Here is a 24,619-nt window from a genome sequence, read left to right as displayed (position 1 = left end):
AAGCGAACTTATTTTTTATCCTACTTTACCTAGGCATGGGCATTCAAGATTTGAGTCGGATTTGATTTGAAATTTTTCTTAGATTCATGTAATTTAGATAGGATAAATTATTATATGTTTTGTTTTTATGACTATCCTGTTTTGTTTTGTTCAGGTAATGTTTATAGAAAAATACTTAGGTACGCTTGTATTCACCTCCTCCCATATCAACCAATCAGAATCTTCAATCTAATATTTTATTAAAAATAAATCAAAATTAAATTAAAAAGCAAAACAAATTAAGAAAACAAATTATGTCACTACAAGAAAACAGGCCATTTGCGACTCCTATAATAGTCTCGCATTAGTCGCAAATAAGGGTTTTGCGACTACTTCGCGACTATTCCCGATGGTCGCAAAAAAAAAATTGGTTGCAAAATATGTAGGTCGCAACAAGGTTGCTGATTTGCGACGGATTGCGGACTCCATAATATAGTCGTATATTAGAGACGAATATGTAACTAGAATTGGTAGTTGTACATTTTCGACTAAACCGCAACGAAGTCTACTTAAGGACAATTTGGTGACTATATATAATAGTCCTATGCTTGCAACGGTTTTGAGATTCATTGTAGAGTCTGGGTTTAGCGACTGTTACGGAAAACCTATTAGTCCCAAAAGGGTTGTGAAGTCTGTTTTATTGTAGTGGTTGTTGAGTCGCAAATTAGTCTTTTATTATTGCGACTAAGTTAAGACTCTTGTTATGTAGTCGCTAAGGAGTTCGTTTTTAGTAACTATTGTGCCACTAGGATTGGAGCTTCTGTAATTTGGATTAGTCGCGAAGTGGTTACATTTTACGTTTAGGGTTCACATATTAGCCACTTGCCGATTTTTGGATAATTATACCCTTTAAACAAGAAAAACCAAACCTGATCTAGTTATGTTTCTTCCCTTGAGTAACCGAATTCTATGAAGTCTAGTTGCTAAGTAACTACAAAAAAAAATTATTTATTATATTATATCACTTTAGTATATAATCAATACTTTAAGTTTTTGATGTACATACATCACATATATTAAACAAAATCAAATATACGTACACACCAATAATATAATAAATACATGTACATAACATCAAATTTACTTACAGTGTACGTACACAACAACAATGACACAAATAAATCGGTGTACCAAATTTCTCTTTTCCAATATATGTACACAACACCAATGAAACAAATAAATGTATGTTGCATCGAAGATATCATAATCTACGTACACAACAACAATGAAGAAAGTTTTCTGAATCCTTTGATTTTTTTATGAAGTTTAGTCCGAAGTAATTAAGATATAATCTATAAAACTTGAAATGGCAGTTTTACAGTTTGTAAATAAACCAACTTAGAGGACTTTTTATTATTATTTTTATTCACGTAAAAAAGATATAATAAATAAATTTTGATCATTACGAGATATACTGTTTTTTACTAAAGAATTAGTATGTTTGTGTGACAAAAATTAATTAACTAATCATCTCACTCTAATTTTATTCACATTTATTTGATCAACAGAAAAAGGTAAAATTAATATAAATATATTTTCTTTTTTCCTTTTTACCTTTCCTCTTTTTTAACTTTTATGATTATACATTTTTACATTATAACGGAGCGACAGGGTAAGTTTTGTCGATTACTGAGTGAAGTAGAAATGGTGTCATCTCAATTACTGGCTGCATACGGGTCTTCACAACAGTATCCCTTTTCCCACTCAGCCCAATGCTCTTGTTTCCAGTTCATTAGAGCATATATGACATCAACATCTTTAAGCCACTTCAACCTAGGTTCATGGTGCATGCCTTCTCCATTGACGATGTCGAGGAGGAATTTGTCGCAGATGAAATTATCTTTCTTCTTGAAATTGAAGAAGGCATGGAAACTTTATTGGATAACCACCAAAAACCATACGTATCTCATGCTGTTTTTTGGTCACCAACTGACGGCAAACTAATACATGAATAAGCTTCCCTGAAAATGAAGACTTGTTCGGAGGGACACAAAAAAGCTGCCCAGATGGATACTTTAACAGATTTTCCATTCCTTTTATTCCTTTCATCACTTTTTGCTATTGTAGCAAGATACTCCGGCATAGAATATGCCTTGATCTTAGTTTTCAGAGGGTATTGGTCTTGAGCAAATAATCTCCTCGGTAAATCCGATCTCCTTGGAGATACATTCTCTTCTTCTTCCGGTTCCATCCTACCAATTTCTGTAAAGTATGAATGAATTGTAAGACATTTTATCAATCAAAACTTAATTTTCTGATGTATGTACAAACAATCGCCATTATACGTACACAACAACAATAAAACAGATTCTCAAACCATCAAATTTACTAACAATGTACCTAAACAACAATAATGAATGTGTCCCAAATTTCTCATATCCAATACACGTACATAACATCGAAGAAACAATTTATGTACATAGCATCGAACCTATTATGCTATATGTACACAACAAAAATGAAAAATATAGTGTGTACCAAATTTCCAATTTTGGGTACACCAATTGTAAAACATTATTCAATTCCCAAATTGCTTTATTCAAATTAGGGGATATATCATTACTTTTTCAAATTATTAGGTTATATACTATTAAAGTTACATATATCCATCGAAAGTTGAAGTAGTGTAGTGGTTAAAAGAGTTTTAAATAGTGTCCAGACCACGACTCGATGCTAGAAGAGGAAAAAAAAATCACTTAAATGAGAAGGACAAATTTGTCATTTCACTGTGTTCATCTTCTTCCTCAAAAAACTCTAACGCCGCCATGGTTCCTGCGTTTTTTTTCTTCTCACGTTTTCGGTTTTTTCTCTATTTTCATCGTTTTCAGACAGATTTTAACAAAAATAACACAAGTTTATCTTTCATCCATGTAATACGATACAAAAAAATGAATTTTAGAAAGAAAACTTTTTTAGCCGATTTGTTTGGCCGATTACCACCAACTCGAAGCGGTAAACCCCTACTCAAAGTATACTCGCCGCCTCAACTAACGCTGACGCCGATTTTTTGAACATTGCTTTTTAATTTGTTTTTACCTTTAAAAGTAATTGAACAGTGCATTAGATGGTTATTAAATAAATATTTTTAATTAACTGTAACAGTGCATTGGTTGGGTTACACAACAGAACTGGAATTGGCTAGTTACAACTTACAAGGATAGATTTGTCTTTTTTTAAGAGATGGCTAATCTGTAGAAGCTATCTTTCACTTTGTCAAACTGTGAGAAAAAATCTTTCTTTGGAGTGTTTGGTGAAATTTTCCTTTTTAATTATTACAGCTTGAAGTTTCATTATTGTAAAATCCGAACAAATTCATTCATAACCAGACTAAAAAATTATTTTATTGTGTGTAACCAGGCTGAACCAAACCAATTATAATTTATGTATTGTACTTTACATAAGTAAAAATACATACAAAATTAAGGGCAATCCTCAAAAATACTAGTATATCTTTTGTTCAAAAAAACTATCACTTATTTTCTTTTTTCAAACCAAAAAAAGTAAAACTAAACTTTAAACTTTCAAACTAATTCATATACCTTAAAAACATCCCCTAAACTCTAAATATTAAACTCAAACCCAAAATTTTAAATTAAAACCCTTAAAAATACATTTTTTTAGGTAGAGCAAAATATATATATAGTTCTAATAGATTTTTTTGAAAGAGAAATAGGATGCATCAACCTTGAGAAAAAGGAAGTAAACATGGCGCCAGCAACATAAGTGTTGCATTAAGGGAGAAATAAATTGAGGGAGATGGTGTGTTAGCTAGCAGTTGAGAACTTGAGATCACTATTCATTGTAGACTAAGAATGGGTATTTCGGTTTAAGTTTGGTTCGGTTTACTAATAGATTTAGTTTGGATCATGTTTACTTTCTCTTTACAACTTTACAAAAACTATAAGAAACACTATAAATAAAGTATTAAGGAGATGTAAATGAGAATACAAAGAATTGAAATTTAATTTAATGACTAAATAGAAACAATGAAATTTGTTTAAATAAGAAATAAAGCATATGAAAGTTAGGCATCATTTTAATTTTCTCTTAAATAAAATGCAATATTGATGTTATTAATAAAATACAATTCCTCATGAGTAAACCTTCTCTCCTTGGATCGATACAACATGTCAACATGATTAAAGCTTTTTTTTTTTTTAAACGTTATGGCATTTTTTTGTAAGTACGTAATGGGTTGTGAGTACTTTTTGTATAACTGTAATGACATCGGAATGAAATAACACAAATTCTGTGGACGTACAAATCATATATATTTTAATATAATGAGTGTGTATATGAAATACACAAGTATTTGGGACTTTCTGCGCGCGCCTACCAGACTTGGAATTTTCTAGTCATTTCAACTGACCTGTTACACTCAATCTCATCCGTCACTTAATCTGTTCCACTCATCTCAACCGTTAAATCTCCTTTTTCCCGACCCACACGACCTGTCAACAAAATAAATCTTTCAAAAGGCCCATCTCCAAAGTTTCCCGGAAGATCCCTAGAAACCTCCAATGAACCATCCACGACCAAATCATTCTCTTCTCTCTATTAAAATTATATAAACATTTCATGTTACTACTTACCTACCCAAATAGATGAAGAAATGGCGAGCTTAAGCACGAGCTTGCTCGGAATAAGACGAGGGTCAAGTAACAAGAACAAGGCAGACGATAAGATCAAACACGCAGTGTTTTGCAAGAAGCACCCAAAGCATAGACAATCACCTGGTGTTTGTTCCCTTTGTCTTAACGAGAGGCTCTCTCTTTTTATTAAAGCAGCTTCTTCACGTCGACCAAGATCGCGTCAAATCTTGTGTTCTTCCTCAACTAGTTCCTCTCTTTCTTCTTACTGCTCTTCATCCGTCTCTTCTTGTCCTTCTCCTCTTCTTGATCGCCGACGGTACTTGATTATGGCTGGAGGCAGCGGGAGAAGAGAAAAAGGGATTTCGTGGATGACGAAAAGCCAATCTGTGGCTTATAAAGTGGATGATGAGAAGAGAAAGAAGAAGAAGAAGACGAACAAAAGTGGTTTCTTTTTTGGTTTGATAATGGGCACAAGAAGGGACAATAAGAGAGTGTTGTAGATTTGTGAGATTAGATTGTTCTTGATTGTGTATTTTATGATGCATTCTTGATTCTTTCATTTTAGATCGATTGCTACATATAGATCATGACTAGATCAGTTTAGTGTTTTTGGTACGTGAAAGTTAGAGAGATTCTTGATTAACAACGATATGAGAAAGAGAAAGAAAAGATATATATAATTAATGAGGTTGCAAAGTCATTTTTATACGTACTGTGATTGATTCCTTGAGCTTGCAATTTAGTGGTAACGTAAAATGTATGCTAATCCAGATTTAGTATGCATTGAATTCATAATTGTTTGCGCTAAAACAAAAGATTTAAGACACAAATTTTCGATGTTGTTTTTAGTTTGACCCAAAAACAAAAAAAAAACAAAAATTCTTGTTGATGTTTAATGTTCACACTTACTTGAAAGCAAATTTAGACTTTTCTTTGATAAATTATAGTATGAAATTATTGTTTGCCCAAAAGATAAAAGTATAGAATTAATCAAATATAAATTATAAATATTTATCTTTGTATTCATACTATTGATAATCTCTTCTCCAATTTGATTTAGTAAAGCGTCTGCTAATTTATTTATTTTTAAAATCCCCCGTTATAAAACATATATAGAAACGCAAAACTCTACATTCATATTTTGTAGATAACTATGTCCTATCAGGCCAGGGTTCGAGATACCAATGTTTTAATTCTTTTAGAGCTGCGTACTCTAAATTGTCAAGATCGTTGTTTATAAACCATTTCATACCAATTTAATTGCACATGTTTACGTAAAATTATTTGAAATTTTAAACAACAAATATTGAAGGGGTCGGGCACTGTTTTTTTTTTTTTTTTTTTTTTTTTTTTTTTTTTTNGTAGTTCCATTAAAACTACCCTATAGGCAACTTGTCGAAGAAAAATAAATATATACCTTCTAAATCATTCAGACGCATTACGTCATGTAAAATTAGATAGCAAACTTGTCAACAAGTGAAACTACTTTTAGATGTTCACAATGTATAGTTATACTAAATATTTGTCAGTCAAGCTTTTACGCATGTGTGTTTTCGAGAGGGAGACTTGTCAAATGATCTTTTAGTTAACACTTTTGTATCTTCCATATTTTTACCTGGAAATTCTCTATTCCTTTTCTTTGGAATATCGAATACCTTAGTTTGTACTTTTTTTTTCCACAGTTTACCATCCAGACCTCTCTCTCTTTTGAGTACAAATCTTGCTTTATAACTTTCTTATTTAAGTTCAAAAACTTTTATAAAATCAAGTACTTTTTTTAAGGAAACCTAATCAGTAAACACATTTATATAAGGCTTTAAAAGTAGTCTTGTGAGATTTTTTTTAATTAAAAAAACCCTAAAAGACACCACTAGTCTTGTCTCACATCTGAAAATGGCCTCCAAATATTGCTCCGAGCCTCGGACTAAAGTATGGCGACGGAAGAACCGTACAAATGCCAATGTGAAAAGACTCGCTGCCATAGCCGCCTCACGTCCTTTAATCTCCTACCACAGCTGTCAACCTTAGGTCATGCCATTTCGCATATCCCTCGTGTTTCAGTTGGTGGTACATACCGTGCTGGTCAAGCAGCTTACGGAAACATGTGTCGTAGTGGCCGAATGTTTTCTCCGACTAAAATCTTGCGACGGTTGCATCGTCGTGTTAATGTCAATATGAAGACGCACGCCATTGTTTCCGCAGTCGCTGCTACCGCGGTTTCGTCTTTAGTTATGGCTCGTGGTCACAAGATCGCGAGTGTTCCAGAGTTGCCACTTGTAGTTAGTGATTTTATTTTATTGAATCTATTGAGGGAACTTCCCAAGTGGTTAAGGTTTTGAAGCGGATAGGTGCTTTCGCTGACGCGGAGAAGGCCAAATGAGGAATCGTCGTTACATATTCTGGGAAAGGTCCATTGATACTTGATAGTTTATGATACTGAAGGATCGTTTCTGGTTAAAGGCATTTAGGAAGATTCCTGGAGTTGACATTTTGTAATGTGACGAGGTTAAATTTGTTGGGTTTAGCTACTGGTGGTCATCTTGGTAGGTCTGCGTTTAAGAGGGTTGAGTCTATTTACGGTTTCTTTGAGAAGAAGAAAGGATATGTTTCGCCACGGACGAAAATGTTTAATGCTGATCTTGCTAGGATTATAAACTCTGATGAGGTTCAGAGAGTGTTGTGAAGCCAATGAAGAAGCAAGTGAAGAGACGAGTGATTACGAAGAATCCTTTGAAGAATTTGAATGTGATGGTTAAGCTTAATCCATATGCTAAGACCGCAAAGAGGATGTCTTTGTTGGCTGAAGCTCAGAGAGTGAAAGCAAAGAAGGAGACGCAAGAAAAGAAGAGGAAACCCATCTCTGAGGTATCCTTTGCTTAAAGCAACTCAAATTTGCTGGTTTTTGCATCTTCCTATTCATATGATTAAAGTTATTTCCCTCTTGTTATCATATGTGGTGTTTACAGGAGGAAGCAATGAGGATCAGAACAGCAAGGAAGTCATGGTCCAAGACAATGATCTCTGACAGTGACTACACCGAGTTTGATAACTTCTCGAAGTGCTCGGTTCGAATTAGTGAAACTGTTGTATCTCTAAGCTAGCTCTTAATCTAGACAGAAGCAGTACTCTGTTTATCTTCTCTGTTACCCGGCCTTTGTGTCTTTTTTTTTACCTGAATAAGGAGACTGCTCTACCTTTTCCAGCAAAACTATGAAAATCAAACATTTCTCAATTGGCAAAGGGTTATTACCAAAATGCAAAGGAGAAAGTCGTATATGGATTTTGTGTATCACTTCTAGTGAACCCTATAACGCAATTTGGGTTAATGATCGCCCACACCAACGAGATGAAGGTGTTATTACATGAGCGGCGACCAAACTTGTTAGTTTACATTCTTTGGTCTCATTACAACATCTCCTAAACCCATGAGTCAACAAGTGTGGCTAGTATTGATTTTAAATGTTAAAAAGACTGTGTATAAGATACAAAGATTAAAACAATACATAAGCATGTGTATCCCTGCCAATAAATGGAAGGGGTGTTCCGTAAACTTCACTTATATTACGATCTCTTCGAGGACTTTGCTTTGAGCATACATCCAAGAGTGTAACAACGAACACTAATTTACTTTTTTTTTTTTGTTAAGACTCCCTCCTACTGTTGATTGAAAAGAGCATTCATGTTTGTTGGTGGTAGATGCTTAGCTCCGCATGTGTTTCCTTGTAACGCTGGGTGAGGTACGTCGAACATTTGATCGGTGGATATCTATAAATGCATCAAAATCATTAACAATTTTTAACCACAGTTGTTACCACTCAAAAGGTCTTGGTATAGAACTAGCTGAAGTCTTACTTGGGCAGGTTGCTTTCTGACTTGCATGTTGGGAGACACTCCACTAGACAGTCATGATTCGGTTCCACGAAGAATGGAATCTGCGTTGAGAAAACATTAGATGCAACATTGATGTTATATATGTCAAACACAAAACTAAACTGCTGAGAATATTATGACCAAGCAAGCATTAAGCATATGGCTAAAAAGCAAAAACCCTCTCTAATAACCCTGCAAGATTATAAAGATCAGAAACAGATGAGTGTAGTAAGAGCCTTACTGAATATCGTTCCTGACCGTTCCCAAGAACCCGATGTAATGTGGATCTGTAAGGTCACAATATATGCGAGAAAAATGTCAGCTAGAAAAATTTACTTCAAAATCACAATCCCTTGTAAAGCTAGAAGTATTACTTGAAAAATCCATTGCTCCACCGTTCCAGCATATCGCCAAGATTCACAATAAATGCCCTGGAGACAGATAAATCAAATAAATCCACCATATTCTCACTGAGTTTTGATCAGATGCTCAGACTTGAACACATATAGGATACAAAGTTCATAAGATGATGATGGAACCAATGAACCACTAGAAAGGTTTTTAGTTATACCCTTTAATTGGCGGTACATATTCCCACTTCTGAGGCGTCGCCTTCTTATCTTTGCATATCTGCCATCAAGTTTTAGCAAATTACATAACTAGCTAACCTGACTAACAAATCTGTGTTGCTTAATACCTGGAGTCCCGTTACACTATCTGTGGCTAACAGAGTCATCATCCCGAAGTCAGAATGTGCTCCACATGCATATATTCCATTTGAGGGATCAGAAACCCCTAAAGATAACAGAAGAAGCCAACGGTTGATTATACAAAACCTTAAGAAACAGTAATGCTCTGTGATCTCTTCATAAGAAAAATACATCACCCTGATAGCGCAAGAAACGCATAGTTGCAATAGGCTTCCCAAGCATTTCCGTCCTATCGAAGTAATCCACATCCAAGTCCAGTGCTAACGCCAATAATCTTGCAATAGCCTTAGAAATCCTCCTGACCATTACCAAAAAGCATTTTTCAGATTTGTCAACAAAACAGATGAAATGTTTCAACTAAAAGCCAACGAAATTTGACTAAAAGGGCGAACCAAAGATGAGGACTTACAATGCTTCTCGATGATATTTCTCCATTGTTTCTCGCCAACCGGGTAAAACATCTACCAAAAACACATCAAAGTTTATTCAAAGAAAGTGCCATGAACAAAATCAACAGAGAAGAAAGAAAGAAAGAAAGAAAGAAAGAAAACACTAACCAGCATCAGGCCAAGGGTTCGGACCATAGAATGGTTTATCCCAATGAGGATCATCTTTAGGAACTTCAATTCCAATGTAATAACCTTCTTTATGATCCCCTAAACACACCCCCAAAAATGAATTCAACATCAATCAAATCAAATCAATCATAATTAAAACACCTTTGAAACTAAAGCAAAGAGAGGTGACCACCAATAATACCATTGACTTGATTCTCAGGATCTAAAAGTTCATCAAGAACAGGTGTATAGCCTCGATGCTTTTCGTTTCTCAACACTTTCATCTTCTCCTCTAAAGGAAGAGCAAAAAACTTCTTGCTCTGCTCGAAAACATCGTCCATGAACTCGTCGTTTATCCCATGGTTGATCACATAGAAAAATCCACAATCCAAACATGCCTAAAACCCAAAATTACCCATAATATCATGGAATCAATATTATTATTATTTTTTTTAATGATTCTAAATTAATGATCAAAACATGCAAAATCGAAAAAAATTGAGATTGTGGAGACAAAACCTGTTTGAGGGAAACAACTGAGTTATGAAGATCATCGTCGGATAGATCGATACAGTTAAGAGATGAAACATTCATGGTCGAGTCTTTCGTGTGATTCTCCATCTCTCTCTCTCTCTCTCTCTCTCGCTTTCTCTCTCTCTGTCGTCTGTTTTTTGTTTTCCTCCACTCGAGAAAGAACTAATAAAGAAAGAAGGAATTGCAGCCGTCCCGACATATCAGCTACCTTGTTGTTGTCATACATTCAACGTAGTCAACAGCCTAATAATTATAATCTTTTTTTTTGTTGGGTACGACCTAATAATTAGAATCAATATATGCCAATTTTTTTTTATATATAAAAAGAAAAGAAAAATGCTACTTTATGCATATTTAAGACCGGGGTGAGGACGCCTCCTATTTGATTTGATGGTTGTAAGAACAAATATAGGTCTTGAGTATTATATTGAAATGTTAAGGAAGAACGGTGGATTGAATTTGTTTGTAACATTTATGCATATTTAAATACTACAATCGAACATTAAAAAAAAGTCTTTGAAGTTTTTATTTTGTAACATGAAAGCTTCTTTGACCATCGATCAAAAGTTGATTAATGCTTCTAAATCAAGAGTTTTAGGATTCGAGTTCCAAATATCGTGATTTGTTAAATTATATAAATTAATAAAGGAACATTTACAAGAAATTTTTAGTGATGTACAGTTATAACAGTTCGCCAAAATTTTACATATAATTAATTAAAAACGAAGAATGGAGAAGGAGCATAGAAAAATGTATATAGTAAAAATCTAATATCGTCCAAAAGAATTATGTATGGTAAAATTTCATTTGTAATAATTCTTATGATTTGTAATAAATAATAAATTTAGACGAATTTTATCTTGATCAGAACTCTTTTCCCACCAAGAGCATTTTGGAGAATATTTTCCCAAATAGAGTTCTAATCAAGAAAAAGAGAAGGGTTAATTAATCATCATAAAATTAACCCTAAAGAGTCCAATGGTTCAAGAGGGATCAAACATCAGCAAGTTAAATTACCTCATTTTTGGGATATGACTGTTGTACTCTTTTTCCCTTGTCTAGGATTTTTCCCACAGGGTTTACCTAAAAAGGTTTTTAATGAGGAAACACAAAATCATCAAGGAATCACTTACCATCCATCTGATTCAAAGATGACACAAAAAGTCATAGTTGAAGTACTCGTTAGAATACTCAGTGGACATGTTGAACTACTCGCTGACAGACATGCGGAACTACTCGCTGATGGACTTGAACTACTCGCAGATGAATCAGACATCATTGCAAGCTATGAAGAGTTTCGGCCTTTTGACACTTGGACCAGCCCTAGAGGAAACCAACACACCTATTTGATTCACCACAAGTCTTCAGCCCATGGAGAACAACCCAAGAGAAGACCCAAGTCCAAACCACCCTTTGAATCATGTTCGTTCATCTACTTGGAGCCAGATAAGGAAACTTTCATTTACCTTTACTTGGATGTGTCCCAAAGCTACATATGGAAACCAAGAGAACCTCTACAGCCACCAGAGAATATTTGGAGGATTTCACCAGCAATAATAACCATTGGATCATGCGGATTCAATCTTATTACTACTTGCCTTTTTCGGACCCGATTGTCATCAACGCACAACGACTACTTCCTAATCTATTCTTGTGCATATTCGAGTTTCCACAAGTACCTAAGAAGCTTCCAATACGTCACTATTTCCTCCCCAAGTTAACAAGGTACAAGGCACATCTTCTTGCCTTATTTGGACTGATTCTACACTTAATGGTCCAACAATCATATTTTCATTAATTGTTGTGATTTATTTCTTGTTTTAGAACACTAGAACGTCTACTTGATCCTATATATGCTCATTAGTTCGTTCAATGTAAAACACCTTTGATCATTTTAAAGTAATAGAAACGTTTTCTTCTTTACAAAGTTTGAGTCTTTGTATTGCTTTGTTCTTTAGTTCTTTGTAAAGAATAAAATGATCAAAGGTGACAGATGATCAGAATCATGCGGATTAAGTTTGTTGAGTGATTCAACATCCTTCATTCGTTCATTGATCGAGCGAGTCGATTATCCCACTGATTGAGTGAGTCAATCACCCATCTATCCATTGTACCACCCCTTGATTCACGAGAGAGTGCTTCAGAGCCAGCTCGTGAATTCAACTTTCGGCAATATAAGCTTAGAATCTCTTGATCCTTGTGTGATCTTAAGTTGGAGTGATTCCAATCTTATATCAGTAAACAATATAAATATTCTGTTAATCATAGGAACTATTGTTATCACATAATAACATATATAAACAAACATGAATGATGTGTACAATACTATAACTATCTAATTTCAAGGCTTTATTTGTCGGAATCTGATGTTGATCGGTGTTGACCGAGTTGACTGATGTTAACAGGAAAATATTTTTCATTTTTTTAAAATAACCAAAAATAATTAATAATTACATACTTCTCCTATATATATATATATATATATATATATATAATGTTTTATTACAATTGTAATCGTTTAAGATCTGGTATCATCATTTGCTCAGGTTTAGTAGTTTCCCTTTTTTGGACTGTAGTCTCCCTTGTTTGGACTGTAGTCTCCCTTGTTTGAGCTAAGTTTCTCTTCCTGGACTATTTCTCTTTGTTAGTTTGGGGTAGAGCTTTGGTTATGTTTGGATTAGCTCATCTAGTATTATGCTTTGTTTAAGCTTAGTTACTTGGTCATTGTGGCCTTGAAATGAAAGGTTCAAATGGGTCTCGATTATCTTGCGGTTACATCCCAAGAGACCCTTGACAAAGCAATTATAGAGAAAGATGCATCTTATGCGGAGAAAACCAAGTTCCACTCTCTTGTTATGGTCATGTGTGTTGAAGCCCGTTATCATCCTTCTGTATGTGAAAAGTCCTTATGGTTTTTCGAGAGCTAAATCAGTCTCGAGACAAGATATTTTGGTTTAAGCAATTTATCGGTAAAATCCTTTCCTCTTTTAGTTGTAGGTTACGGAAAGATCATTGTGTCTCTGTAGTTTCATTCTCGTCTTTTATCTTGTGGTTTGTAATCTTTCTGAACTGTTATCAATATAATCCTTTCGGTGAAAAAAAAAGGTACTTTGGTCTGAGATTGGTTTAGTGTGAGAAGGAGACGCCTATAGCTAATTTTCATTTAGAAAAAGGTTGTTATATAAGGATGGAAGGTTTCTGATTCTTGCAGGATCTCCTTTCATTTCAAATTTACTGTAATGGTTCCACTCCAGTGCTATGTGAAGCTAAGAAGGAGCGTTGAAAATATTTAAGAGGTTTTCTACAAAAGTATATTGGAGAGGCATGAAGTGGATTTTAGTCCCAAATGCCAAACATGTCAAGAGAATATGTTACATTGTCACCAGCAGAGTTGTTGTCACCTCTCTCAATCCTAAAATATGTATGGATTGATGTGAGCCTAGATTTTGTTGGAGGCCAAACGCTATAAATCTATTATGGTGGTGGTGGACTGTGAGTAAGTACAACCACTTCATTTCCTTGAAACACATGTTCGATAAAGGTAATAGCAGAAGCCTTCATAAGAGAAGTGGTGAAGCTCCACAAAATTTCTGAACCATTGATATCTGATAGAGACCGTATTTTCTCAGTAGTTTTTGATGTGAGAGCTGCTTAAGCTGCAAGGATCACTGGATCAGTATTGCACAAGTGCACTGTATACCCATCCTCATATAGATGGCCAAAACAGAAGTAAACAACAGGTCTCTAGAGACGTATTTACGTTGTTTTGAAAGCAGAGACCTTCCTCTTGGATGCAACGTTTTCCTTGAACAGAAAACTGATACAATTTATCTTAGTTTTTTCCATTCAAAACATGTCATGGTCTTTTAATTTTTATCTATGGTAGTGAAGGTGGTTCAGGTATGAAGACACCAAAGATTAATCTTCATGTAGAGGAGCTACTGAAGGATAGTGAGAACATTCTGGTGAAGCTCAGTTAAAATTTAGAGGTAGCTCATGAGAGAATACAAAGGGAAGCTAATAATTAGGCACCGCAAAAATTTTGTGTTTGAGTGGGGGAGTGTATTTGAACTTTAGACCTTATAGGCAGAAGTCTTTGGTTCAAAAGAGGAACGAAAAGTTGACACATAGGTATTTTGGTCCTTACAAGATTTTCGCAAGAATTGGCCGGGTTGCTTATACTGAAGTTTTTTCAACATAACAACGTTCCCCAGTGTCAACTGTCCCAGCTTAAAATTGCAGTACCAAGTACCAACATAGTACATTGTCCAAGAGTTTCTAAACATCCTTACTCCAGCACTTGAGTGGACTACAGAGCTAGAAATATTCCTAGATATCGTAAAGATGTGGAAGATAATACAACAAAACTGTTGGTATAGTGGAAAGGGCTTTTCTGATTTGGAGTACTCAACTTGGGAACCTATGTCAAATTTGTTGGAGTTATTTCCCAATTTCAACCTTGAAAACAACGTTGGCCAATTTCCGAGGAGTATTGATAAACTAAAAGCTCTCATGGCTTGTATGAGAAGGAAACTCATAACAAAAGGGAGAAGAGCTCGCATGGTGGCTAAAGTCAAGTGGGAGCTAATTATATAAAAGACTCTTTAAGAGAGTTAAGAGAGTTAAGTCTTCATCAATAAATAATGTCTAAACGTTCCGTAATTGTTGAATAAGATTCTGCAATTGTTGAGCAAGATAAGGAAATTCCACTGAATGGGATAATTGGATATAATTAGGGCTTAATCTTTGAACTATATGCACAAGCATTGTCCAATTCCTCTGCAAACAATGTTCATGTACTAATACTTACTCTTAATAGTATTCCACTTTTGAAACAATTTAGACGACTAACAAGACATCATCGACAAAATCATAGCGAGAAATTTAAATTTATAGAACAGCATGCTTAGTATATAAAATACCCATTCGTTATTACCTAATGCTACGAAAACCACTTTTTCAATAAACTCATATACGCCATATATATTCCTCATCCTCGTAATCCTAATTAATCTACATTAGCTTAATCGCCCAAACACATATATCTTATCGCTCCACAAGTAAACCTTGTTGCTCGGATCTATATGTACAATCCATATATATTGCATGAAATATATATGTATGTAAATCTACTTAGACCATCTCCAACGTATATCTCTATTTTTTCTCTAAAATAGAGTAACTCTAAAATAGAACATTGTTTTACTCTAATGTATTACTCTATTTTAGAGATGAAAATAGAGTTAGTGTAAAAAAATAGAGGTGGGAATAGAGTTGCTCTATATATAGAGTAATCCTATCATTTTTCTATTTTAGAGTAAAATATAAAGTAGGGTTGAAGCAAATGTTGTTCTATAATAAAGTTTTGACTCTAAAATAGAGTGGGGTTGGAGATGCCCTTATTCACTATATATTCACAACTCTGTTAGCTCGTAATGAATAAAATGAAGGGAAAAAAGCTGTAACTCTTTTCAAATTTTGTTGCAACATTTGAATAACAATATTCATAAATCTAATCATGTTTACAAATCATAGACTCATAGTTAATAAATTTATCTTAATAGATTCTTGAAATGATCATCTTTAAATAAATTATAGATTGCATCAAATTTTTATATTTCCTTTATTCAAAATAACTGAAAAGCAAATAGGGTTTGAATCCAAAAGAAATTATTTAAAACAGAACATTTGCGAAAGACAGGAAATATAGTCTTGAAAAATAATTTTTCAGATCTTAGCCTTCCCTTTAGAGTCGATCACCATGGCTTTGAGACCATCATCAGAATCGGTATCCTCATCTTCATCTTCATCTTCATCAGAACTCTCAGTTTCCTCCATATAGTCATCATCTGATCCTGCCTCCTCATCTTCAGTATCTGAAAGCAAGTTCTCCCTTTCCATTGTTAGCAAAAGGAGGTCGTCATGTCTGTCAAACACATTAACAAAATTAATTTGAAGAATTAGTGTTTTCAAAAGATATATGAACTATTAACAAAATATATATACCAGAACTAACACAATTGTATTCTTAAATGTTTTAGATAAAATAGATCATAGTACATACTTTAGTCTTCTGAGAGGGTCTGGACCAAAGTCAGCATAGCAGATTGGACAACAGTGCCAGGCATGTTCTGTTATCTTGCCATGAATGCATTTCCAGCAAACTGTTTATAGGTATTTCAGAAAACAAAATTACTCGAAGATATAGAAAAAAAAATATGTATATCTTTGAATCAAATCTAACAAATATAAGAAATAAATGATTCTAGTATAAGAACAATTAATTCTAGAACTGGATAAACAAAGAATATCAAGAATAAATGAAGACTCACACCAATCAATTCTAGTATTAGAACAATTTCAAGTCCAAAACGACTAATTAATGAGATGAATTTGGTCTGAACCCTAAACTAATTCCCAGTTATGAAAAAAACAGTTTTTTTTTTTTTGCTTTCTTTTTGTTATTTAGGAGTCTACGATAGTTTAAGGAGCAAAGCAAGATTAAATGAAAAAAAAAAAAACTCAATGTAACAGTGGACTCGAGAAATAAAAAGAGAGATAACAAAATAAATCATACCAAGGTACATAATACATATTGAAATCCAAAAGCCTAAATGACTAAAATAATATAGTTAGAGGGAACTGAGAGAGCTTACATATGTGACGACAATTCTTCAGGGCTGTTGCTTCGTCGAACAACTTGGTACAGATGACACAACTGTACAGCTTCCTCATCTTGTCATCCATCTTTGTTTCGGTCTCTTCCCAGTTTCTACCAACAACAACAAAATTAAACCACAAATTTCAACCTCAACATGACAACATCCAATATATACCCAAAGATGTTTCTCATAAGATTTCTTATCCCTATTTGTTTGAGAACTAATTAGTTTATCTATAAGATAAAGTATATGAAGAATCATATTGAAATCAAAAGAGACAAATATATGTGTGTCAAACTGGTGTAATAACATAATTCATTAAAATTGTTTTAAGAAAAAAAGAAAGAAGTTCTCACAGATCTACAAAATAAGGAGCATACCCGGCCCTGATGTACAAAAAAAAAAAAAAGAAGTTCTTACAAATCTAGAAAATAAAAAGAAGCATATGTACCCTGATGTTCAAAAAAAAAAAAGACAGAAAAACACACCTTTGTGTTCTTCTTAGTAGTGATACCGTATATGTCTTAGTGGCATCAGGTAACAAACATATATATAGGATCAATCAGGAAATATAGTTTTTCACAAAATATATATATATATATATATATATATATATATATACTTTTTAAAAAGATGCTTCATTTCATCCAAACTAAGAAAGATATCTTTGTATTCTAAATTTCACAAAGAGATGAAAAAAGTCAATGAATCAAATATACATATAAATTAATGCAATATATCATTTTCTTCAAAATTTCTATCTATTCAAGATAAGGTTCATGGACCAAAACATTTTTAGTAAAATATAAATTTGTAGATTTATTTCAGCAAAGCATTTGTTTTTTCCAGCTAAAAAAAACATATAATTTTTCTAATTTTACCTTTCAACTTGTTACTATTTTTTTGTTTCTTTTTTTTTTTCCTTTTTTTTTGTGCAAAACATATTTGTATTAATTCAATCAACCCAAGAGGAGGAAGCAAATGATACATAAGAGTACATAATCTTTGAGCACAAGCTTACAACAAAAATGACATAGATAAGATACGCAATAAACATAGAGGATAGTTCCATGGAAACTCGGATACATAGGCTAGCTAGTTTGACACACATAGGCTAGCCAGATAAACATAGACATTACTCATTAGTTTTGTTCTTTAAAATATTTAGTTCTTGTTGGAACTCTTTAGAGCTAAATTCTTAGGAGGTAAGATCCATGTTCAAATCTCTTAGATTTCACTTTTTTCTTTCCATTTATTGTATTTACTTTTATTTTTTCATTAAAGTAACAAGATGCAATTGCTCAATATATGAAATGAATTTGGTAGTAAGATCCATGTGTATGGTATGATAATTTGTTACTACATGAAAGTATAAATAATTTTATTGATTATTTGATAGACCAAGGTAACGTTCTATTTGTTCAAGGAACTAATTACATGTTGAATGACAGCATTACTGATTATTTGATGGACCAAGCTGGTAACGTTCTATTTTTTCAAGGAACTAACATGTTGAACAATGAGAGCATTATTGATTATTTGATAGACCAAGGTAACGCTTTTTTTATTAAATTAATCAGGCTTTTCTTTGAAACACACGAAAATCTCACCGAAAATATACGAGAGAGAAAAATTATAGTAAGTCTAAATTAAGCAGGCTCTCCTTTGAAATTAAACTACTGTAGATATATACTACGAAAATAATTATCTATGGGAGGTCATGATGAGTTAATCAGCTAATAGGGAAAGTTTCTTAGAACTTGTGAAATATATTGCAAGGCAAGCTGAGCTATTAAGTAATGTTGTGTTAGAGAATGCTCCAAGAAAATAATCATATGGTGACTCAAAATTTAGAAAGTTATTGTGCATTTCTTTGTAGAGGAAGTGAATGAATCTATGATTCAAGAAATTGATCATGATGTATTTTGTTTGTTGACAGAATCTGCTGATGTTTCTGATGAAGAAGAAATGACAATGGTTTTTTTTTTGTTTTGATGATACATGTTAAAGAAATATCTTTTGCATATATGAATTATACTATTGCTTCTTTGTTTACTAAACATTGAGTATGAAATCTTAAGAGGGATTCATTGTTTACTAAACATTGAGTATGAAATATTAAGAGGAAAAAGCTTTGATGGAGCATGCAATATAAAAAAGTGAATTCAATGGATTGAGAATTTTTTACTTCGAAAGGACATTGTTTTGCTTATTATTTTCACTATTTTACTTATCAACTTCAGTTCGTTGTCTTGATAGTTGATAAAAACATTGTTAAAGTTGGAAATTTTTTTGACATAATTTATGTATTGATAAATATTGTAGGAGTTTATTGTAAGAGAAATGATATGATTCGAGATGAATATCGAAAAAGATCATAGAAGGAATAAGTGAAGGTGAATCAGGAGCTCTCACTATATAGACCTATTAGTACTATTTTGCGATGAATATTATGAAGACTACTTTGTGCAATCGCATAGGTGAATTTTTTTTAATTATGTTGTGCCCTAGGTTAATTAATTTTCTTTTAAGATCTGCCACTACATAACCTTTTTTAATCTAACATAATAACCTAATGTGGAGATTAAAAAACTATAACTTAATGTATTGAAAACATTAGTCAAATTTATAAAAGAAATAGGGCAAAATTTGAATGGTCATAAAATATATTGGAGAAAATATTTCAAGAAAACTCAAATAAACTACCACACACACGCATAAAAACATCTTATAGATCTAAACGGGCTTAAGATATATTTAAGCACGTTTTGATGAAACATCTTATATTTCATTAGGCACGTTCTTTTTCACATGGCAAATAAATCAGTTTGCCATGGAGAGCTGAATAACTTAGCCGATTGGTTGGGAGCTAGAGTGAATGATACTTTAAACTCTTTGGATGGAATCTAATTGTATAGAAAAAATAAAGATAACATAAATGGGACCGACCTCATTGAAGAATCCAACTAACGTACACCCAACTCACAATCGTGGTCTAATAAATAACCCCTTAAAGACCAAACCAAAGAACAAAAGCATAAAAAGATCTTAGATAACAAAGTTGTGTGCTCTCCGAAACCAGAAAGATAAGACGGAAAAAAGAGATCAATGGAGGAAGAATACATAAGAGTAATAAACATAACAGTGATTGGAGTAATCACATGGGGTATCATGTTCATTCTCATCCGACGAATCTTCTCAAACTTCTCCTTCGACTTCAGCACTCGTCTTGTCTCGACAGTTCACGCAACAGTCGCTGTCGTTTTAGCAACACTCTCGATTCAAGATTGGTCTTGTCCTGTTTGTCCAATTGCTTCAACCTCATCTCTCCGGCAGATGGAAACGTTGGCGTTTTCATTGTCCTACATGATCTACGACCTCATTTGTAGCCACTTTGATCAAGTCATAAGCATTGATAATGCGGTTCATCATTCTGTTTGCATTCTTGGTTTCGTAGCTGGACTTTTCTACCGACAGGTAAGTATACTTTTATCATGATACTACTTTATATTGCGAGTGCCTTTGGAGAAATCAATTGATTTTTTTTTTTTGGGAAATTATTTAAGTGTGGATCCGAGATGGTGGCAGCAATTTGGATCACAGACATATCGAGTCCGTTTCTTCACCTCAGGGAGATTCTTAAAGAGATTGGTTATAGAGACACCGATCTAAATCTTGCAGCCGATGTGAGTTTATTTAGTTACATACATAGTTTTTACTGAATTATAATTAGTAGTAACTCTTAGCATAACACTTAATGAACTATAGATTATAGTTGGCCAAAATTAGTAGTTATAGATTATAGTTTTGTGGCTTAGCATGTGGAAAAAGGAAATTAGAAAACTATCGTGTCTAGGAATATATATCGTGTCTAGGAATATCCAAACCTCAAGTTAAACATATAGTCAAGTCTTGAAAGTTTTGTAAAATTCGCTACATTATGGCTAGTTGATTGAATTTTTTTGTTCATGTGATGTAGATACCTAAATATTTTTTTGAAGTATGGAGATGTTAACTAAATGAAGTAATACTAATAATGATTGTGGTGTAGGTGTGTTTTGCAACAATCTTCTCGTTGGCCAGAATGGTGGGTGGACCATACCTCGTTTACGTAACAATATCAGCTGATAATCCCATTCTCATCAAGGTATATATCTAAGTTATTCTTTACTTGTTCCCATTTCATCAATTACTCGATCAATATAGTAGTTTGAACATTTCATTTTTTTTTTGTGTTCTTATATATAGGCAATGGCGTTGGGGTTACAACTTGTGAGCGCATTCTGGTTCTATAAAATCCTCAAAATGATGAGATACAAATTAACTAAAAGATCAATGTCTAACAAAAAATTTACTTAAATAGTTTTTTTTCCAACCATACTTATGTTATATGTTCCTTTTATAATCTTTGTATGAATGGGTGGTTTTCATTATTTGAACCCTTTATCAAAAAATTATTTCACATAAATATGAGCTGAAACCCTTTTCCTGTAATTTAAGTCAAATATGTCAGGAATCTTTTGATTAAGGATCACTTGTAAAAAATAAATTTAATTACAACCTGTAATCTTTTTTTCAAATACAACCTGTAATATTCGTTGACATAATTAAGAAAAATACAAAAGTTGTAAACTTCTGTCTTTGTCAAAATTACAAGGAAACTAAAAACAGATAAGAAATCCATTATAATAGGAAAGTGAAGCATAAAAACGGGAAGAAATCTCGTGGTTTTCAATTAATAATTTATACATTTTAGGTTTTTACTGATTTTTCCTAATTTAAATCTGTGAATTATATAACCTAATTTATAAAATAGTCTCGAACAAAAAAATGGGCCTTGATTTTGGAACAAGTCAGGTTAGTTTTTTTGGGACTTACCTCACATGTGCGTTTTCTTCCTTTTTGCTAAACCCAAAATGACACAAGTCATTAGTATAATTTTTGTCGTAATACAAAAAGTTTTGGCCCTCAAAAGCTAGAAATGTTTTTTGGACCATGAGCAGCATTTGCAAACCTTGCTCTCTCTCAGGACCGCGTCTGAAATCTGAATTAACAGTTGTCTTTTGAAAAGGCTAATCTTATTCTTTACCTTGTTAATGTTATCCATTCCATTTTCACTAATTACTCTTTGCTCGATTTATTTGAAAATGGTAATTACTTTATCGATAATGATTAGTATCTTTTCATCATAAGAGAAAAGAAAAGAAAAGAAAAGTTACAAAATTAGTTGTATTAAAGTCAAACCAACAAAACTAATCATGCTGTGTATGATGATAATGATGACACACTAATAATGTTAGGATGTCATCGAAAAGCATGCTATGGTATGAAAAACATGTCAAAAAGAAGATCCTCATACACAATCACACAACCGAGCATTCAAAATTAAGAGAAAATATTACTTGCATGAACTGTTGACAAAAAAAAAGAAGTAATAAACGTCACATATTTTCAAACTTGGATGCATTATCTCAAATTTTATTAATGGGTTTGTCATTCCTGATTTATGTATCAATCATTTTTGTACAAAGCAATTTATGCCAACAAAAAACTCACACATACATGCATATACATATACACGTGAGTTTCTACTAATCAACCTTGCGTATATAGCACTAAACCGTGTCTTTTCCCACTGACAATTTGAGCTCCGTGCGGTAACGAGCGGGTTTGTGTTCTCTAGTACCACAATAGGAAAGAAAATGGACTGAACTTTGTATCTTTCATACAGTATTAAACAATTTTTGTATCCGTTCAAAGCTAAGACAGTTGCAACAATCAGCCGAAATTTTCCAACAGTGTAGTTACCAAAGAAACTCAGAGCTTTCTATGATCATGTATCGTTTGATCATTATGATGATTTAAGAAATGCTCTCACCCAAAACATAGTCCCAAAAACCTATAAAATATTAACTTTCAAAACCCTTTTGGTTGAATGACGGAAGGATAATGAGATCGCCAGTTCAATCTCAGGAAATACGAGATTAAAACAAACCAAGGTAAATCCCGTTTGATTCAAAGCTATGTCCAACACTTGTGTTTTCTTATGCAGACCTCATCCAATTTGAAGCATTACACGAATTTTATTCAGGTTGGTCTCAAGTGTATCAGCGTCAGCATGAGCAAGCCACCCAGTTTTTAAACAGTGCAAACTGTGTAACCTAAGCAAACACAGAAAAACACAGTTGCAAAACACGTGTACAAGGAAGCATCACCGGAAGAATAGCAAACCATTAATAAGAGGAGAATACTGAAGTTTCAGTACAAGGCATAAGCCCGAAATGCAATCAATCAAGAGAAAGAAAGAAAATAAAAAAACAGATAAAAATCCAGTAGCATCCACGATTAAGAAAAAGCAAACAAGGACAAGAATTAGACGGCCTTACAAGCTTCGGGATAGCAATAGGAAGATTAGAAAAACAAACCACCAAGCAGAAACATAATTCATCAGATAACTTTAGAATAGAGTGAATAACAAAACAAGTCACAAACTTAGGTCTCCTTCTGTTCTTCAGCAGGCTTTGGTGCTGCTGCTGCTGCTTCTTTGATCTCCTCAGCACCTTCGTCCTAATCAATCATCAAAATTAACACAAGTAGACTCATATAAACACAAGGATGGAACATCAATCAGACCTTTTATCCTAATGCAAAAGTGAACCATCTGATTTCAAAACCTATGATTATCTCTACAGAAACAAACCACAATGAACAGTTTCAACGAATGGAAGATGTGTTTAGTTTACCTGCATGTCAGAAGTCCAGAGAGTAAGGTTGTCACGAAGAAGCTGCATGATCAAGGTACTGTCCTTGTATGACTCCTCGCCTAGAGTATCTAACTCAGCAATGGCTTCATCAAACGCCTGTTTATACATACATCTCAACAAATCAATACACACATAAAAGAGTACCCAAAACACAATTGACTCAAACCCTCAAAACAGATCAGAAACGTTTCCATCACCTGCTTAGCGAGATTACAAGCACGGTCTGGAGAGTTAAGAATCTCATAGTAAAACACAGAGAAGTTCAAAGCCAAACCAAGACGAATCGGGTGCGTTGGAGCCAATTCAGAATTCGCAATATCCTACAAACAAACACAAATCATGATTTGACCTAGCAACTAAAACCATAGATCCAACAAAACCAAGCCAAATTCTAGATTCCAATTTTCAGATCGGAGACTCTCACCTGAGCGGCTTTGTAAGCGGTGAGAGTATGTTCAGCGGAGTCTTTCCTCTCTTGACCAGTCTTAAACTCAGCCAAATACCTATGATAATCTCCCTTCATCTTAAGGTAAAAGACCTTAGAATCACCATTAGCAGAAGCTGGAACAAGTCTAGTATCAAGAAGCTTAAGGATACCGTCACAGATTTTGGATAACTCAGATTCAATCTTGCTTCTGTAATCACGGATCGTGGCGACATGGTCATCGTTACCGCGGCTCTCTTCCTTCTGTTCGATTGAAGAGATGATACGCCACGAAGCACGGCGAGCGCCGATTACGTTTTTGTAAGCGACGGAGAGGAGGTTACGTTCCTCGACGGTGAGTTCGTCTTTGTCGACGGCTTCAGCGACTTTTTCCATGAATTCTACCATTTCTTCGTAACGCTCCGCTTGTTCGGCGAGTTTCGCGAGGTAGACGAACTCTTCCCTCG

General features: G+C 33.7%; 4 protein-coding genes and 1 pseudogene across 4 annotated transcripts in view; 3 read left to right on the top strand and 2 right to left on the bottom strand.

Moving 5' to 3' along the window:
- Positions 4,543 to 5,280, top strand: LOC104777450. The gene has a single exon (XM_010501714.2). It carries the CDS (start codon positions 4,652 to 4,654, stop codon positions 5,129 to 5,131), a length of 480 nt encoding a protein of 159 aa, XP_010500016.1. The 5' UTR covers positions 4,543 to 4,651; the 3' UTR covers positions 5,132 to 5,280.
- On the top strand, positions 6,540 to 8,274 carry LOC104777449 (annotated as a pseudogene).
- LOC109124779 (2-oxoglutarate-Fe(II) type oxidoreductase-like) lies at positions 8,173 to 10,456 on the bottom strand. The gene is made up of 11 exons (XM_010501712.2): positions 10,288 to 10,456; positions 9,971 to 10,166; positions 9,769 to 9,867; positions 9,621 to 9,672; positions 9,388 to 9,509; positions 9,199 to 9,296; positions 9,073 to 9,131; positions 8,876 to 8,932; positions 8,743 to 8,788; positions 8,484 to 8,563; positions 8,173 to 8,396 (listed from the first exon to the last, which is right to left on the bottom strand). Exons 1-11 carry the CDS (start codon positions 10,387 to 10,389, stop codon positions 8,309 to 8,311), a joined length of 999 nt encoding a protein of 332 aa, XP_010500014.1. The 5' UTR covers positions 10,390 to 10,456; the 3' UTR covers positions 8,173 to 8,308.
- On the top strand, positions 19,996 to 21,458 carry LOC104777447. The gene is made up of 4 exons (XM_010501711.1): positions 19,996 to 20,441; positions 20,531 to 20,650; positions 21,016 to 21,111; positions 21,213 to 21,458. Exons 1-4 carry the CDS (start codon positions 20,073 to 20,075, stop codon positions 21,321 to 21,323), a joined length of 696 nt encoding a protein of 231 aa, XP_010500013.1. The 5' UTR covers positions 19,996 to 20,072; the 3' UTR covers positions 21,324 to 21,458.
- The window catches only part of LOC104779089 (14-3-3-like protein GF14 phi), a 2,766-nt gene continuing 1,316 nt past the window's right edge, over positions 23,170 to 24,619 (bottom strand). Inside the window, exons 2-5 of the mRNA XM_010503481.2 lie at positions 24,153 to 24,615; positions 23,926 to 24,048; positions 23,708 to 23,824; positions 23,170 to 23,531 (exon numbers count right to left, since the gene is read on the bottom strand). Coding sequence (XP_010501783.1) covers positions 23,457 to 23,531; positions 23,708 to 23,824; positions 23,926 to 24,048; positions 24,153 to 24,615 — 778 coding nt within the window. The 3' untranslated portion in view covers positions 23,170 to 23,456. The remainder of the gene's footprint in view (positions 23,532 to 23,707; positions 23,825 to 23,925; positions 24,049 to 24,152; positions 24,616 to 24,619) is intronic.

This window comes from Camelina sativa, chromosome 3, assembly GCF_000633955.1.
Source record: "Camelina sativa cultivar DH55 chromosome 3, Cs, whole genome shotgun sequence".
NCBI classification, from domain to species: Eukaryota; Viridiplantae; Streptophyta; class Magnoliopsida; order Brassicales; family Brassicaceae; genus Camelina; species Camelina sativa.
This window is presented reverse-complemented; position numbering and strand designations above follow the sequence as displayed.